The sequence below is a fragment of the Rhipicephalus sanguineus genome, chromosome 3, assembly GCF_013339695.2.
Source record: "Rhipicephalus sanguineus isolate Rsan-2018 chromosome 3, BIME_Rsan_1.4, whole genome shotgun sequence".
NCBI classification, from domain to species: Eukaryota; Metazoa; Arthropoda; class Arachnida; order Ixodida; family Ixodidae; genus Rhipicephalus; species Rhipicephalus sanguineus.
The window spans coordinates 206,459,944-206,474,182 of record NC_051178.1 but is presented as its reverse complement, the minus strand read 5'-3'; the positions used below and the strand labels follow the sequence as shown (position 1 = coordinate 206,474,182).

At 50.4% G+C, this 14,239-nt stretch overlaps 1 protein-coding gene across 7 annotated transcripts in view; it reads right to left on the bottom strand.

Moving 5' to 3' along the window:
* Positions 1-14,239, bottom strand: part of LOC119388159 (voltage-dependent L-type calcium channel subunit beta-1) — a 189,975-nt gene that overhangs the window by 153,326 nt on the left and 22,410 nt on the right. For 3 of the 7 annotated variants that reach the window (XM_049413835.1, XM_049413836.1, XM_049413834.1), the window contains exon 1: positions 8,188-8,806. The exons of the other annotated variants lie outside the window; for them this stretch is intronic. In XM_049413835.1, the coding sequence (XP_049269792.1) occupies positions 8,188-8,247 (60 nt within the window). In that variant the 5' untranslated portion in view covers positions 8,248-8,806. Of the gene's footprint in view, positions 1-8,187; positions 8,807-14,239 lie in introns of those variants that run through there. 7 annotated transcript variants of the gene reach the window in all.

Below are 14,239 nucleotides of genomic sequence, written 5' to 3'. Positions count from 1 at the left end.
AGGGGAGAGGGGGAGGATCAATACATCGACTTTCGCCTGGCTTTCGTCATCCAGTCGTCTTAGGCGAATGCATAAAGGACCCTAGGAGTTTTTTTGTTCTTTTAAGTTCACTCTCTCGGTAAGCGCACGATCGCCCTTTGTCGACAAACGTGCGCCCGTAAATGGTGGCGTATAACCACCGCGCTGTCCGCGGTTAAAGGGGTGTTGAAAGGGGAACGCAATAGCGCAGCGTTTCCAGAACATGTACCCGATTGCAAGAAACGGATAACGCATACGCCTGCACAATAAGACGACCAGCAACTGAAACCGACAAACAGCACATTTTGACCAATACCGAATATGCCTAAAGGGGATTGAAAAAACTATCGCACCCCCGCCGGGGTACGCATCTGTGCACAAAACGAAGTTTAAAAGCGTAATCACATTGGTTCAGTCGGTGTTTTAAGAGTCAATCTACATAAGTTATAAGAAAACATTGTTTTTCATTTCTTTCATCTCCTCCGTCATTTCTTTCACTTATGCTTTATTGCTTGTCCCTAATTACGCTGGGCACCTCGGACTTAATATCTTCCTCGATGGCGTTTTAAGGAAAATTTTATTTAGGCCCTCTATAGTATTTTTTAAATAAAGGTTGCAGATTGCGAAATTCGGTGCATTAAAAGCATAGCGAAGCACGAAATTTACAACTCCCTAACTTTGCACCGGAAAACGATATTTCGATTAATCAACTATAAGTTCAACAAAGACCGATAGCCACGACTGTTAGAGATCGATCCAAAGAGAGCTCATATGATGTGTCAGTTTTGAGTGAAATCGGTACGTTGTTTACGGGTATGTAGCAAAATCCACATTCACAAACTTCATACACTTCCGAACGGTTTACGACGCGCCATTCATACAAGCGTCGATATACCGATGAACGGCTTAAGATTAGGGCTGCGACATTAGTGAGCTAAACTCAAACGCAGAAAGAACGCACCCCAACTGACTTAAAGGCTACAAATGAATGCGTACAGAACCCAAGCACGTGAGCTTCCTCGTAGTTATTGTGTTATCAAAGCCTTAATAGGATTGTGACCGAGGCGAGAGGTAGATGTAATGAATATTTACAAGCGTACAGCGGTGGCCAAGGAAGACGACTGAGGGCCCCACGCACACCCGCCGTCTTCGCAGAGAACCGCACAAGCTCATTTTCGCATCGCTCGGTAACAATACGCGGGTGTCGGAGTCGTGCCGACGTGTACGCACTGACGATCGTGAAACGGCCGCCATGGTTCCTGCTTCATGCACAGCTTGGAAGAAAGCTAACGAGCTTCTCTAAATTCTGTAATGCACAGTAATTATAAAATAGGTGAATAAAGGGAAATAGCGATCGAAGTAAAGTCAACCTTGCACGGTCCCTTGAGTGCTCTGAACGAGCTTCACTGAAGACATCCCATCTCTATTCAATGAGGTACGTACAAACATGAACGGCGCCGTCAGCATGATTGCTTCAATTTTTTTTATTCTCGAAAGTTTGCCCTTAGGCATAATAATTATTGAGTCAGAAATACAAATACAAATTTGCTTCGTGTATGAAGTCCTCTTCTTTGACAATGCAACGTGTTAGACTGCGCTGTTTATTTGCTCATTTCTTTTTACTATCGATGTCTGTCCGCTAAATTTATCATCTTATTCTGTATTCCCGTATTGTCAGATAATGAAATGTTCAATAACCTTCCTTTAAAAATGTCTTCACTCTATAATGCTGCGCACACAAGCGAAAGCACGCACGCACTTCGTGAAGCAGAGCACCCGAGGCGGCATGACGGACGAGCGCGTGCCCGACCTTGATCCCGCGCCCATGTACGGGCCACGTTTGTACCGCGGCAACCACCATCTATACGAACTGGGAGGTGCCACATACACAGGCGGGAAAAAGCGGTGTCGCAACACCGTACTGCCAAACCGCTGGCCCCGAGGGAGGGGGGTCGGAGTCGAGGGCGAACGAGCTCAAAGCCAGCGTGCACGGCGAGCGCGACGCAGTCATTGCGCTAAACGAACACCTTGCGCCACGGTGCTTTGAGCTTTCCTCGCGAATGATGGAGTCGTTGAGGCGCGTCCATCGGTGCGTGAATACGAAACGAGCTATCTTGAGTCAACGAGTAATAACAATAATTGGTAGAGCCCCAAAACCACGATATGACTATGAGAGACGGCGTATAGGACTCCGGAAATCTTGACCACCTGGGTTACGTTAACGTGCACCTAAATCTAAGCACAAGGGCCTCTGGCATCTTGCCTCCACTGAAGTGCGGCCGCCGCGGCCGGGATTCGATCCCGCGACGTTCGGGTCAACAGTCGAACGCCATAACCACCTGGTCGGTCAACGAGTATAAGCCGCGTGGACGAGCGGAATGACGGTGCGAAAATGAAGGTTGCAACGGTGGCCGCAAGACCTGCCCCGCGCACATACTGATTCCTTGCGCACGCCAGCTAGTTCAGCTAACATTCAACTACCGGGAACCTTCAGTGAGCGGCACAACTGTCGCTGAGACGTTGTTGACGACTCACATTCTGAAAATAATATTTATTATCAATAGACCCACACGCCACAGCTCTTTTTCTGAATGGAACTCACGCAGCGCCGTTGTATACTAGCACGTAAAACTCTCTCCAAGCTGCCCTGCACGAGGCAACAACGCGCATACTAGACTAGGTCTACCGAGACAAGGACTGCGACGCGTAAGAATGGACATTTGGGCGAGTAGGTATTGGTTGAAAACCTCAAACAGGGTCCAGTTTTTCTCGAAGAGTAAAAATGCTTACGCATTTAAAATTAAATTTATAGCGCTCCCTTCTCCTCGTGGAGCTCTCAGGTGCGTAGCTTGTTCACGGTCACACACGAGTTTGAAAGAGATATCGCTCTGTATAGACAGCTAGACAGCGGGAGTGCAATGTTAAACGGGAGCACAACAGGCACGCGACGGTGAACGCCAGGTGGCGCGGGGCAGGTGGTGTGTGCGTGTGTCGCAACCGCAATGGTGCCGGGCGGTCCACAGCGACAGAAACGGCAGGGGCTAAAAGCAGAGGCTCGCGAAGGACGAGACGTTGCATAACGGAGAACAAGGACGAGGCAAGTGAAGACGCCAGCCTACGCTCGGGGTTGAGAAGAGTGCGTGTCGATGCCGCAACAGCCTCGGCAGGCTGCCGGAAAAGAACGAGCGCCGCTTACGTCCTCGGAGTGACGTTAATGCGATTCCAAAAACACATCTGCGTATAGCGGCACTGACTTCTCGCGCGAGAGGCAAATATAGACTAGAATCTGTACTGTGTAAACAAAAACCTGGTATCGGAAGCTTAATTAACACGCACACTCGGGGACTCCACGCCAAAGAACGCCCGCATTTCCCTCTCCACGGCGTCACCGCGAAGAAGTTACAAAAGGACGCTTCGCCATTCCGGCGCTCTTGATGAAGGGCTAAGCGAAAGAAAAAGATCGACCGCGAAGGAAGCTAAGCGGCGCAGACGCAGAGACGAAGGTTAAAGGAGAGAAGACCAACAAGAGGACCTCCCGCCGAGCAGAGCGCGCACTAAAATTAGAGACACGGCTAAGAGAAGGCTCGCCCGAGCTCGTCCCTTCTAGCCCGAACGAACTGGCGGCGGCGCCAGCGGGGGAGAACCGCCGAGCGCCGGTATGCCTGCAGCCGCGAGTGACGACCGAACGCGGGGCGCAGCACGGAATGACAACACTACAGCAACCCAAGGCCTTATCCTCGACACGACACGGTAACAGCGCGAAGAGAGCAACAGGCGTCGCATGCCGCGTCACTCGGATCGCGCGGGTTACGTTGCGAGCGTGTCAGTGGCGTCTCAAGGAAAGGCCTGAGGCAAAAAAAAAAAAAAAAAAAAGAGGGCAGTCACGTCTGTGGGTGCTGCGCCTTAACGGGCGTTACCTGTATGCCACACCCACATCCTCCATATTAAAGAAAACTCACAGGGTCCCTTATGCATTCGCCTAAGGTGACTCGAAGGCGAAAGCCATCTTTCTTTTCCCTTCTCTGTCGATTGTATTGATCCCCCGCCTCCGAAAGCTTTCTACACCTAGTGCGGTTTTGCGCTGCCCCAGGGATCGGAGGCACTGCAACCTTCCTGCACCTCACGTGCCTCCGGGATCGGCCCACCTATGACCAAGCGACGATGCCATATTATTATTTCACGCTATGTGACGTCACAGCGACGTCACCATGGCATCACATATTTTGGCGACCTGTGAAGTCGCCACACGATTTTTTGCATCGCTCATGTTGATGCCGACGGTCACTTTTGGTGTTTGATGAGGTATCTGAGGCTCTCGCCTCAACAGAGATGACGCGTCAGGCTCCTGCAGGAGCGTGAAAACGGGTTCAGGCAATGATAACAAATGCTAAAGCTTTAGCGCAAAAGGTGCACAGCGGGCAAAGAAACGAAGAGGACAAGCGCTAACTTCCAAATATCGTTTATTGAAGCAACACACACATATATACCTGTCACATGTGATTACAACGATATCAGTCAACGCACAAGGGGAAACCTAAACAAAAAACAGCAAAACTACGCAGGACCAACACGTGCGGGTGAATTTAAGTAATCTAGTTCCTTTTTTGTTAGTGCGATGGATGGCTTGCTGATGCAGCTTCCATTAGCAATCGCTGCCGCCACACATGTGACAGGTATATATGTGCGTGTTGCTTTAATAAACGATAGCAGGAAGTTAGCGCTTGTCCTCGTCGTTTCTTTGTCCGCTGTGCACCTCTTGCGCTAAAGTTTTAGCATTATGGAATACCAACTAGCTCGCTCCCACACCTCGTTTCATGATAACAAAGGCAGTTCAGTTAATGAGCTAACATCTACCGCTCGATTTTCGTGTTCCCGGTTCTTTCTGAAGTATAGCCACAGAAAGCAAGAAATAAGTGCATAGTACCCGGGAACCGGGTACACAAGCACGTGGGTCCGGAAATACATGCTGGCTCAAGAGCTACAAAATCCATGTGAAAGACCCTCGACTATGATGAAGGCCAGGAAATCTCGTTCTATATAGCTAATGTCGCGCCACGCTATTTAAATACCGACAAGAAACGGCTGCGCCGCTAGAACGGCATTCTATACTTCGAATATGATCCTTGGAGAGTGAGATCTTGAGTGGTGCACAGAGTCGGCAAACGAAATCGAAGCGCTACACAGTTATGTTTCTTTCGCTCTCGCCCTCACCCTCCCTCGTCGTTTGCGCGCGTCGTCTGTGACGGCGATCGATCGACGGAATGAAGCACCGCCGCGCTGGTAAACGCTACGAGAAACGGCCGGTGCGCTAGCGCAGGTGTGTCGACGAGCTGCGAACGGCAAAGCCCTTGCCCGCCTTTGTCCCAGCCGGTACCAGGTCTATGCACAGAGACGCAAGAACTGAATAATTTCCAAGCCTTCGCAAACGGAAATACTAGCTTCTGTTTCGCGCACGGAATACAGTAAATACAATACAGCAAATATACACACGGCGCATGAAAGAAATACAATACAGCGAGGTTGTCCATGTCCTTTTCTGGAGTTAACAATAATTGTTGGAGTTTTACGTCCCAAAACCACGATATGATTATGAGACGCGCCGTGTCGTGGAGGGCTCCGGAAATTTCGATTAAAGGGTAACTAAAGCGAAACAATGAGCCGGTTTATATTGATAAATTGTACTTTGAGAACTTTAATGTCGATGATTTCACCATCATAGGTTTATTAATAGAGAAAATCAAGGTCAATATTTAATTTTTAAATTTCGCGCCGAAATCGCCGCACGTGACGTCACGGATTTCAAAATTTATTTTTCGTATATTGACGACATTGGCTCAATGAAATTTCCTGAAACTTGGTATGTGAAGTCTATGGCCTCCTCAGAGGAAAATGTACTTCATTCTTACTGATTACAGACTACGTAGGAACTAAGAGATGCCGTCAAAATATATGAAGTCACGGCGTTTGGTGCGGTAATTTCAAGGTCGCGTCGCCACCAGCGCGTTTTCTCGCTCACCAAGCTTCTTCTCGCGGCAAGCGTGGTGATTTCAGAATTGTGAAAGAGTAATTTACTAATATGGAAAAAATCGGTTTTCTCTTAGTGTCCCTTTAAAGCACACCTAAATCCAAGCACACTGGCCTCCATTTCGCCTCCACCAGTTCGGGCCGCCGCGGCCGGGATTCGAACTGGCGACCTCGGGTCAGCAGTCAAGCACCATAACCACAAGGTCACTGTGACGGGTACCTTTTGGAGTTCTAATATACAAAAGTTCTTTTGCGAGGCCTTAAAGCAAAGTACGCAAGAATTATTTCTTTCTTTCCTTCAACTTCAATCTTAACGTGGCCACGGCCGCGAATCGAACCCGCGACATGCGTCATTCTAAGCAGCCTAATGTTTACAGTACTGTTCACGAATACACACGTACAAAGATGAAAAGAAAAAAAACTATCGACGTTGTCGCGCTCACAGATGAAACAAGATAAGCGAACTATAGGTGCGCAAGCATACTCGACGTATTGCCGTGCCACCCCGTGCGAAGAGAGTAGAAAAAAGAAAAAGACAAATAGAAACAAAACAACTACTTCTCCCTAATGCCACTTTATCCAATTTCCCACAGTTCGGGCCATTGAATATAAAAGGTTTCGCATCGTTCTGAGGTTTGCTTGAGATACACGTATGCCGTGCACTAAGTATGGCTACGCGCTGCGTACCAGCAGCGTACCACAACTGGCCACCAGCACACTTCACGTACTCTCTCTCTCGCACACGCGTACGGTTTTTGAAGTGCGCTGCCGTGCTCGCGAAAAACGCAGCAGTGATCCGCCCGCGTTTCGCACAATAAGCGGATCGCCGCGAAGAAGGGCGCAATAAATCACAGCCGAGTACTTGGTCTCCCTCCCCCTCCTCCTCGCCGCGTGGACAAGCCGTCCCAGAACGCCCAGGTTCGGGCACACGCTCCGCCGCCCATCTTGTGCTCCCCGCTGTCCCCGTCTTCGCGCCTGGCCGACTCGCGCTTGGCGGCGGTTTTCCGTCCTCGCGCCCACAACAAAGACGACGCGCCCCGCAATGACGTCAGTGCCATCCGTTAAATCAAGCAAAATCGGTAGGAGGAGGCGCAAAATGAAAACTAGAGAGAGAAAAACGACGGCCGGCGCCCAGACACGACGGTCGCGTTGCGTGCACGGTGCAAAGGCGTGCCGTTCTAAATGCAAATCTCGGTGCTCTCCATCCGCAGCACGTCGCTATGGAGGCGACGCCTGGTCACACACCGACTGGCGCCGACGGCACCGCAATCGCTCGGCGCGCGCCATCCCACACGGCCGCCTGTTTTCGGGAAAGCACACGAAATGAATTATGGCTGTTCCAAGACCTCGAATATGTATACGCGTTCCGAGCCTTGGCTTAACTTACACATAAAAGTTCACTTTTATTGGCCCCACACCGATACGTACGTGGCGTCTGAATAGCCAGGGGCGGCCACTATATTATAAGCTCAGCAAGCAGAGCTACAGTTAAATTGAATATTCTGGCACGTGTACAGCGCTAAGAAATGTACACAAATAAATAACTAAGACCAATCTTAACAGCAGTTGTTTCTATAGATGTCAATACGTCCGGTCAGCCAATAAATGTGCAGTAAGCGATGACGGTAAAACCAGCCATCGTAGCTCTCTCCATCCTTACGTTTTCGTTTAAAGCAAAAACTAACCGTTTCAAGCAGGACATAACCAGGGAGGCGGGCCTATGTGACTTCGATATATTAGACTAAATATCGCTGTGTCAGCCCAATTGCGCCCGGCGCCCTAGCCGTTTGTGGAAACGCGAATATTTGCCGAGGTGAAACTATGATCGTCTTCACCCCCAAGGGCACTTCGGGCACAGAGTAGAGGGGATTATTATCGACCGCGTGCAAAGATTAAAAAAAAAAAAAAAGGCTATCGCACTATGTATCAAATCCAAAATGGATGACAAACTTCTGTCAGAAATAATCGTCAATGCATAGCCCTTTACACGTTGTTAAACATCACCTAAGACGTGTGAAGCACGTAGAAAAAGCTGCATGTGACACATACGACGCCCACTTTCTGAGCAAACAAGACAGCGCTCACTTCAAATCACGCTTTTAGCGTAACGTATACAGGAAATAGGAAAGATGGTTCCACCCCTACCCTTCTCCTGTAGAGCGGCATTCGGTATCCATGATCCCTGCGGCTTCTCAACGACGCCATGGTAGCAACGGCGTGCGTCGACAAACGGCGTCGCTATCCGCTCGGTGAAAAGAGGCGCACGATGCTTCCGACAATAAGGCTCTCCTCCGGCAATATCCAAACGACGACGAAGCACAGAAAAAGAAGCGACACGCTCCAACACACTCTGTCATGCACACAGCGCTTTACCCAGGACGCCAGAAACCACTCAAAAGCACGGCTCACCGCGATGAAAGAGCACTTAGATCACCACCACGAAAACGCAAGTGCACGTCACACAAACGCGTGGGTGAGGGCGTCGCAGTTTGTCCCCACCGTCGTCAACCGAAAGGCGCGAGCTGTGACGATCTCACTGAAGGCCCGGTGCGTGTCGTGCGCAGCGGCAAGAGGTCGCTCAACAACACGCTGCCATTATGTCAATCCAGCATCACTTGCACAATCCAAAAGTGGCACAAACTTCGCGCTTTTCCGGTATTCACAGTGTCCACTAGAATCAGGTTTCAGCCAGTGAAGCCGTGAAGAACAAAATCTGCGCGACATCCGTACTATAGCAGGAAATGCGTAGCGCCGCAGGAACCGGCATGGTTGCGCAATTAGCGGTTGAAATTTGTATCTGGTCGACTATACCGCCGCCTTAACTAAAGCGCCGCGCACAGATTTGCGCCCGAGGAATTCGGGGCACCTGCCGGCCACCGACAGAGCGAGGAAATTCCAGTTCAAGGGTAGCGACCGACGCATTCAGCAAAATCCGAAAATAGCTCAGCTTCCCCGCACGACACCGAAGCGATGCGAGGTAGCGCCCCGGAAAATTCCTTTCGGCGAAAGTTAGGAAGGCCTACGACGAAGTTGTGCAGATAAGGCCCAGATGCAGGCCACAAAGCTGCAAGCAGAGTTTCCTCAAGACGCGTAGCAACAGTGGCTGGGAGGGACACTGGGAGGTTGAGCCGAAGGTCTCCCGTGCGTCGCAGGTGATGCTGTTGTTGGATGAAAGAGTAGAAAAAGACAACTGGCGGACAGCTCCACGAAACGGTTCGCAACGGTTCAGCTGTCGAAACGTAGCCCGCAGTGACACATACACGCACTATTCTGTCAAGCTCCAGGGCACCCGAAGAACCGCACGTTGATGGAGGCGAGACGCAGCAGCGTCGCACTAGGCATACAATGGCTACAAGACCCGCTGCGCGAGGCACGAGACAGGACAGAGCAACGAGACGACTCGTTCGAGAGGAAGCCTTCAGGGCTCGCCTCCAGTGTCAAAGACGCCCAAGGAGCTATTACGCGCGCCGCAGCGACTGGAAACCAGAGAGAGCCGTCAGGCGACACGGGTGCGGCGTCACAACGACGCCCGGTCGTAACGGCAAACTCACGGGCACTGCGAGGCTGCTCCTCCGAGGGGTTTAAAGAAAAAAGTAACGCGTAAAACTAAAGTGGGCGGCGAAGGGAGAGAGAGAGAGAGAAGCCCGCAGGCTGCAGATGGGCGAGGGTGCAACGACAAGACCCGAATTAGAGGGCCCATTAGTCACGAGACCGCGGTCCTCCCAAGTGTCGCATCGTCAGGGACGCTCGCCGCCAGATCGGAAGCGAGGCAAGGAAAAAAGAAAGCGTAGCCACCACCGCAACTGCAGTGCCGCCGAGACGCGAAACAAGCAAAACGCGACGGCTGCGATGGCGGCATACGAAAAGAGAACGGGACCCGAAGAATGGGAGGTGCAGGGAAGGGGGAAGCGGCCGGCGTAGCTGTCACTCCAGCTTCCCGGCGCCGCTGCCAAGTTCTGAGACCGACGAGTCGTTTTTAGGCGGTGCGCGCGACGCCGATGGCCCGCTTGCAGCCGAGTGCCTGCGGAGAGGACTCAAAAAGAAAGAACGAGAAATGGCGTCCCCCCCCCCCCCCCCCCGTGCGAGTCTGCTTGTCTCGTTAGCCAAAGGGAAGGACATGCACAGTGATACGTGGGCGGTGCATTAGCGCTGAACACTGCATGATGAGCACTGCATGCACACGCGACCACTCAAGTCGCACAGCTTTCCTGTTCACGTTGGCCACGAGTACACAGCAACACACGAAGCTTGTCGCAGTGTTCATTAACGATGTCATACGGTTTGTACTTGCTGTAAGACGACACCGCAATCGAGAACAAAACTTCAGTTGTAGTAAAACTTCAACTGTTCCAGCAACGGAACTAATAGAACACGAAACAGTGGAGGAACGTACAGGTCCATCCAAACACGCTTTGGACAGAATGCGAAGAACCTTTTCTGCCCAGAGAAGTTGTATTATATTCATCAAGTTGGCGTGGCTACGCTGATGACGTCATCCATCACTGTAATAGTCGACTCCGAACGCTCACTGTCCGTGAAGGATCCCCGAAGGTCACAGGATCGAATCCCGGCCGCGGCGGCCGCATTTTCGATGGAGGCGAAAACGCTTGAGCCCCGTGTACTTAGATTTAGCTGCACGTTAAAGAACCGCAGGTGGACGAAGTTTCCGGAGCGCTCCACTACGGCGTCCCTCACAATCATATCGCGGTTTAAGGACGTTAAACCCCAACAAGTTATATTACTAGGTGAAGGATCACACTGCCAAAATACACGACGGATCAAATCACCCACTCATTGCACGGCCTGACCAAGACGCAGCCAGGAGGCATCGCCGACTCGGGCCGTGCATGAGTGCTTAAAAAATGCTTCTGGCGGTGCAATTCATTGCTTTAATTATGCCCCCGCGCTCCACTCGCAAAAATAGCGTATTCAAGTAAGTAAGACAGTATTCAAGTTATTCAAGTAAATGTAAGCAACTGCTCATACCAGAAACAGCACATGTTCATCAGACGGGGGCAATGCGTTTTCAAAACGAAAACGCAACACGGCGCCTCAAAAGCCGATGACAGAGCCGGCTCCGTGCCAACCGAAGCTGAGTCACAGGAAACGCAAGCCGCGAGCAGGAAATGATAAATATTCGCAAGCGTAGCTTCCAGGAAGTTCCTGTCGAACATCCGCGTTCTCGAACGATCCTCCAATGAATGCTCTCCCGTCACTCCAGCGACCGGAGCACAGCTCATCGACCAATAAAGATGCTTCTCAATTGCCGTGACGGAGCGCAGTGACCGTTTCCGTCGATAAGCGGCGCTGCAACCCAGTATCTTTAGTTTATCTTTCGCGTCATCCTTGTGTTAGTGTTTTGGTTTTTGTTGACTTGGTTACAGGGCACAGCATCCACGCCCACGCGTTCCTGAAGGTGAAGTGACATCAGCATCATCGACTCGAGGATGAAGTGCTGAGGAAGATCTCCAGACATTATATTTAAAAAAAAAGAAGGTCTTAACAAAAAAGTCGGCAGACCCCACGTACCGTGGAAGTCGATGTTATGCGAAGCATGAGGCGGTAGGTGACTGTGGCGTAACTTTTTTTTACTGAGCGACACGTTACAAAATGACGCTAAAGATTTGTATCAATTTTATACGCACACATATATATGTTGCAGAGCCGCATATGTGTTACATAACCAGCTGTTTACGGTTGGGTAACGCTGCCAATGGCAACGTGGGTATTACCAACACCAGAAGCAGTAAGTCTATATGCAGTGGTTATACGTGTCCCGAGAACGCATGCACGTTTGACAAACCCGTGTGCATGTGTGCAAGAAGTTCTTGACAGTTCTTGAACAAGGGCACCATCACCGTGATCAGTGAGCACCAGCAGCTGGTCATGACTTCTTATAGGATCCGGTCGTGATCGTGGTGACGAGGGGTCCATGTGTAGTGAAGTATGTCGTACAGTAGAGCTGTTGGAATTCGTGGATGCCTCGGTCATTTCGTCGACAAATTGTCTGTCGACAGAGCCGGCGAGATGTCGGAATCTTAAGTCACCCTTCGCGTTGGTGAGGTATAGGCCGTCGAGGCTGGTAGGCCTGGATAGTGCTACATAGACCAACATCAGTGGATGGTGTTTGTCGTATTCGTAGACTACCTGGGCGTATGTAGCCTACGTAGCCTAGTCTACAAAGCGGCTGTCAATCAATTTGGCATCATTCTCGGTCAGCATGAGGCCATCGCTCAGCCTCGTAAGAAATAATGAGGACACTGCGTCGTTCTGGTGGACGAAGTGCAGTTTACGGTGCGGTGGTGTGGATATCATACGTAACTTTCGTTAGTGCATTCCTCCGGGGTCGAGCAATGCCTCAATATAGCTTGCTGAATCATAGGAATACAAATCTAATGTTGATTGGACTGCTATAAAAGCAGAGCCAACACTGGAACTACAGACGTTATTCTCATATGACGCCTGTATCGTAGGAGTACACATCGCAGCAGTATCATGTAGTGTTTATTGCTTTCTTGTAAAGTTACACAGCCAGCACCACAACCACAATTGACGTTGCACCAATATTACGCCTGCGTAGGCTGTTTTTCCAAACCAGTTTATAGACCTGGCGTGGCTCAGTGGTAGAATACCTGATTGCCACGCAGAATTCTTGGGTTCGATTCCTGCTGGGATCCTAATTTTCATTCTTTCGATTCATTGAGTCAACGCTGCCGATGTTGGTTTTCCTTAACGCTCTAGCATTTAAGTTACCAATGTATGTTCTCGCCGTTCCTGGGTAGATATAAACTGTCAATCACCTGTGGCGCATACCCGTACACCGCGGCCCATGGTAAACGGGTATGTGCCAGACGTGTCTAGTGGAAAGGGTTTGACGACGTACGCGACAAGATTTTAACGTTATTCATGTCACGACCCGGCAATCATACTCGTCAAATCCTCTTACCCTCCCACGCAAATTTTGGTCTACACCAAGTTAAGGAGGCCATCATGAGAGCACCCAGACGTAGGCGGCTAGATAGATAGATAGACAGATAGACAGACAGACAGACAGACAGACAGACAGATAGATAGATAGATAGATAGATAGATAGATAGATAGATAGAAGCGCTCAAAGTGCCAGAGGTTCGCTAAGAAATGCTTCGCATTTAAAAGTAAGGGAGTCATTCTTACACCCCTGCGTTGTGCCATCGGCAATAACGTCTGGCTTCATGCATATAAATACCCAATAACGTGGGCGACGCGACGACCGCCGCCGTAGTTCAGTTGGTATAAGCGCATCGGGCGCGTAGTCCGGAGGTTGCAGGTTCGCACCCTGCCGGCGTTAAGTTGTCTATCGTCCCCTTTACCTTCTTCACATCTGTATCACAATTACTACAATACACTTAAAACTGTACAATTAATGTCCCCTATACCTTCTTTGGCTTCATTATCTGCTGCTTTTCATTGAGGTTGTGTCAAACAAGGAAACGAGCCCTCGAAATTCCTTTCCTTCATTCGTGAGTAAAGCCAAAACCCCATATGCGCGAAAATGCACGCGACAGCGACGAGCGATGCTATGAGGGACGAAACGAGCCGTTCGCGCGACGTGTCGCGTGGTCGATTTCGCGCGATCGCTCGGTTTTTCAGATTTGGAATGCGTCGCTCGTCGCCCGGAAGTGCTGTGCTCAAGCAGCCAATAGCAAAACACCGGAACAAGATGCATCAGTGACGTATTCCTGATTGCCGCCACTTTCTTATCGACGCGCATCAACAACAACGTTCGTCAAAATGGCCCGGAACGGCAACGAGCGCAACGTTGACGTTGTTGAACACGAACGTGCGTTACGGGACCTCGGGGACGGGAACTACAAGTCCCGCGCCGTCTGTGACGCGGCTTGGCGGCACGTAGCAGCAGTGATGGGATCGAAAAAAGTGCTGCAAGACAATGATAAACATTTTATGTACCATTATGCAACAAAACATCGTATTTTATATTGCATACCGCTGACCCGGGCCACTTTTGGTACGAGTAAACACCCTCATGACAGCAACAGTGGAAATCGCTCGCCGAAGCCGTCACGTGAATGGGGTTTGCCCATCCGAGCGATCGCTTGCGCGAAGACGATCTACGTCGCGTCGCTCGTCGCTGTCTCGTGCATTTTCGCGTATATGGGGTTTGGCCTTAAGGATTGCGATTCCCACTGGCAGCTAAGC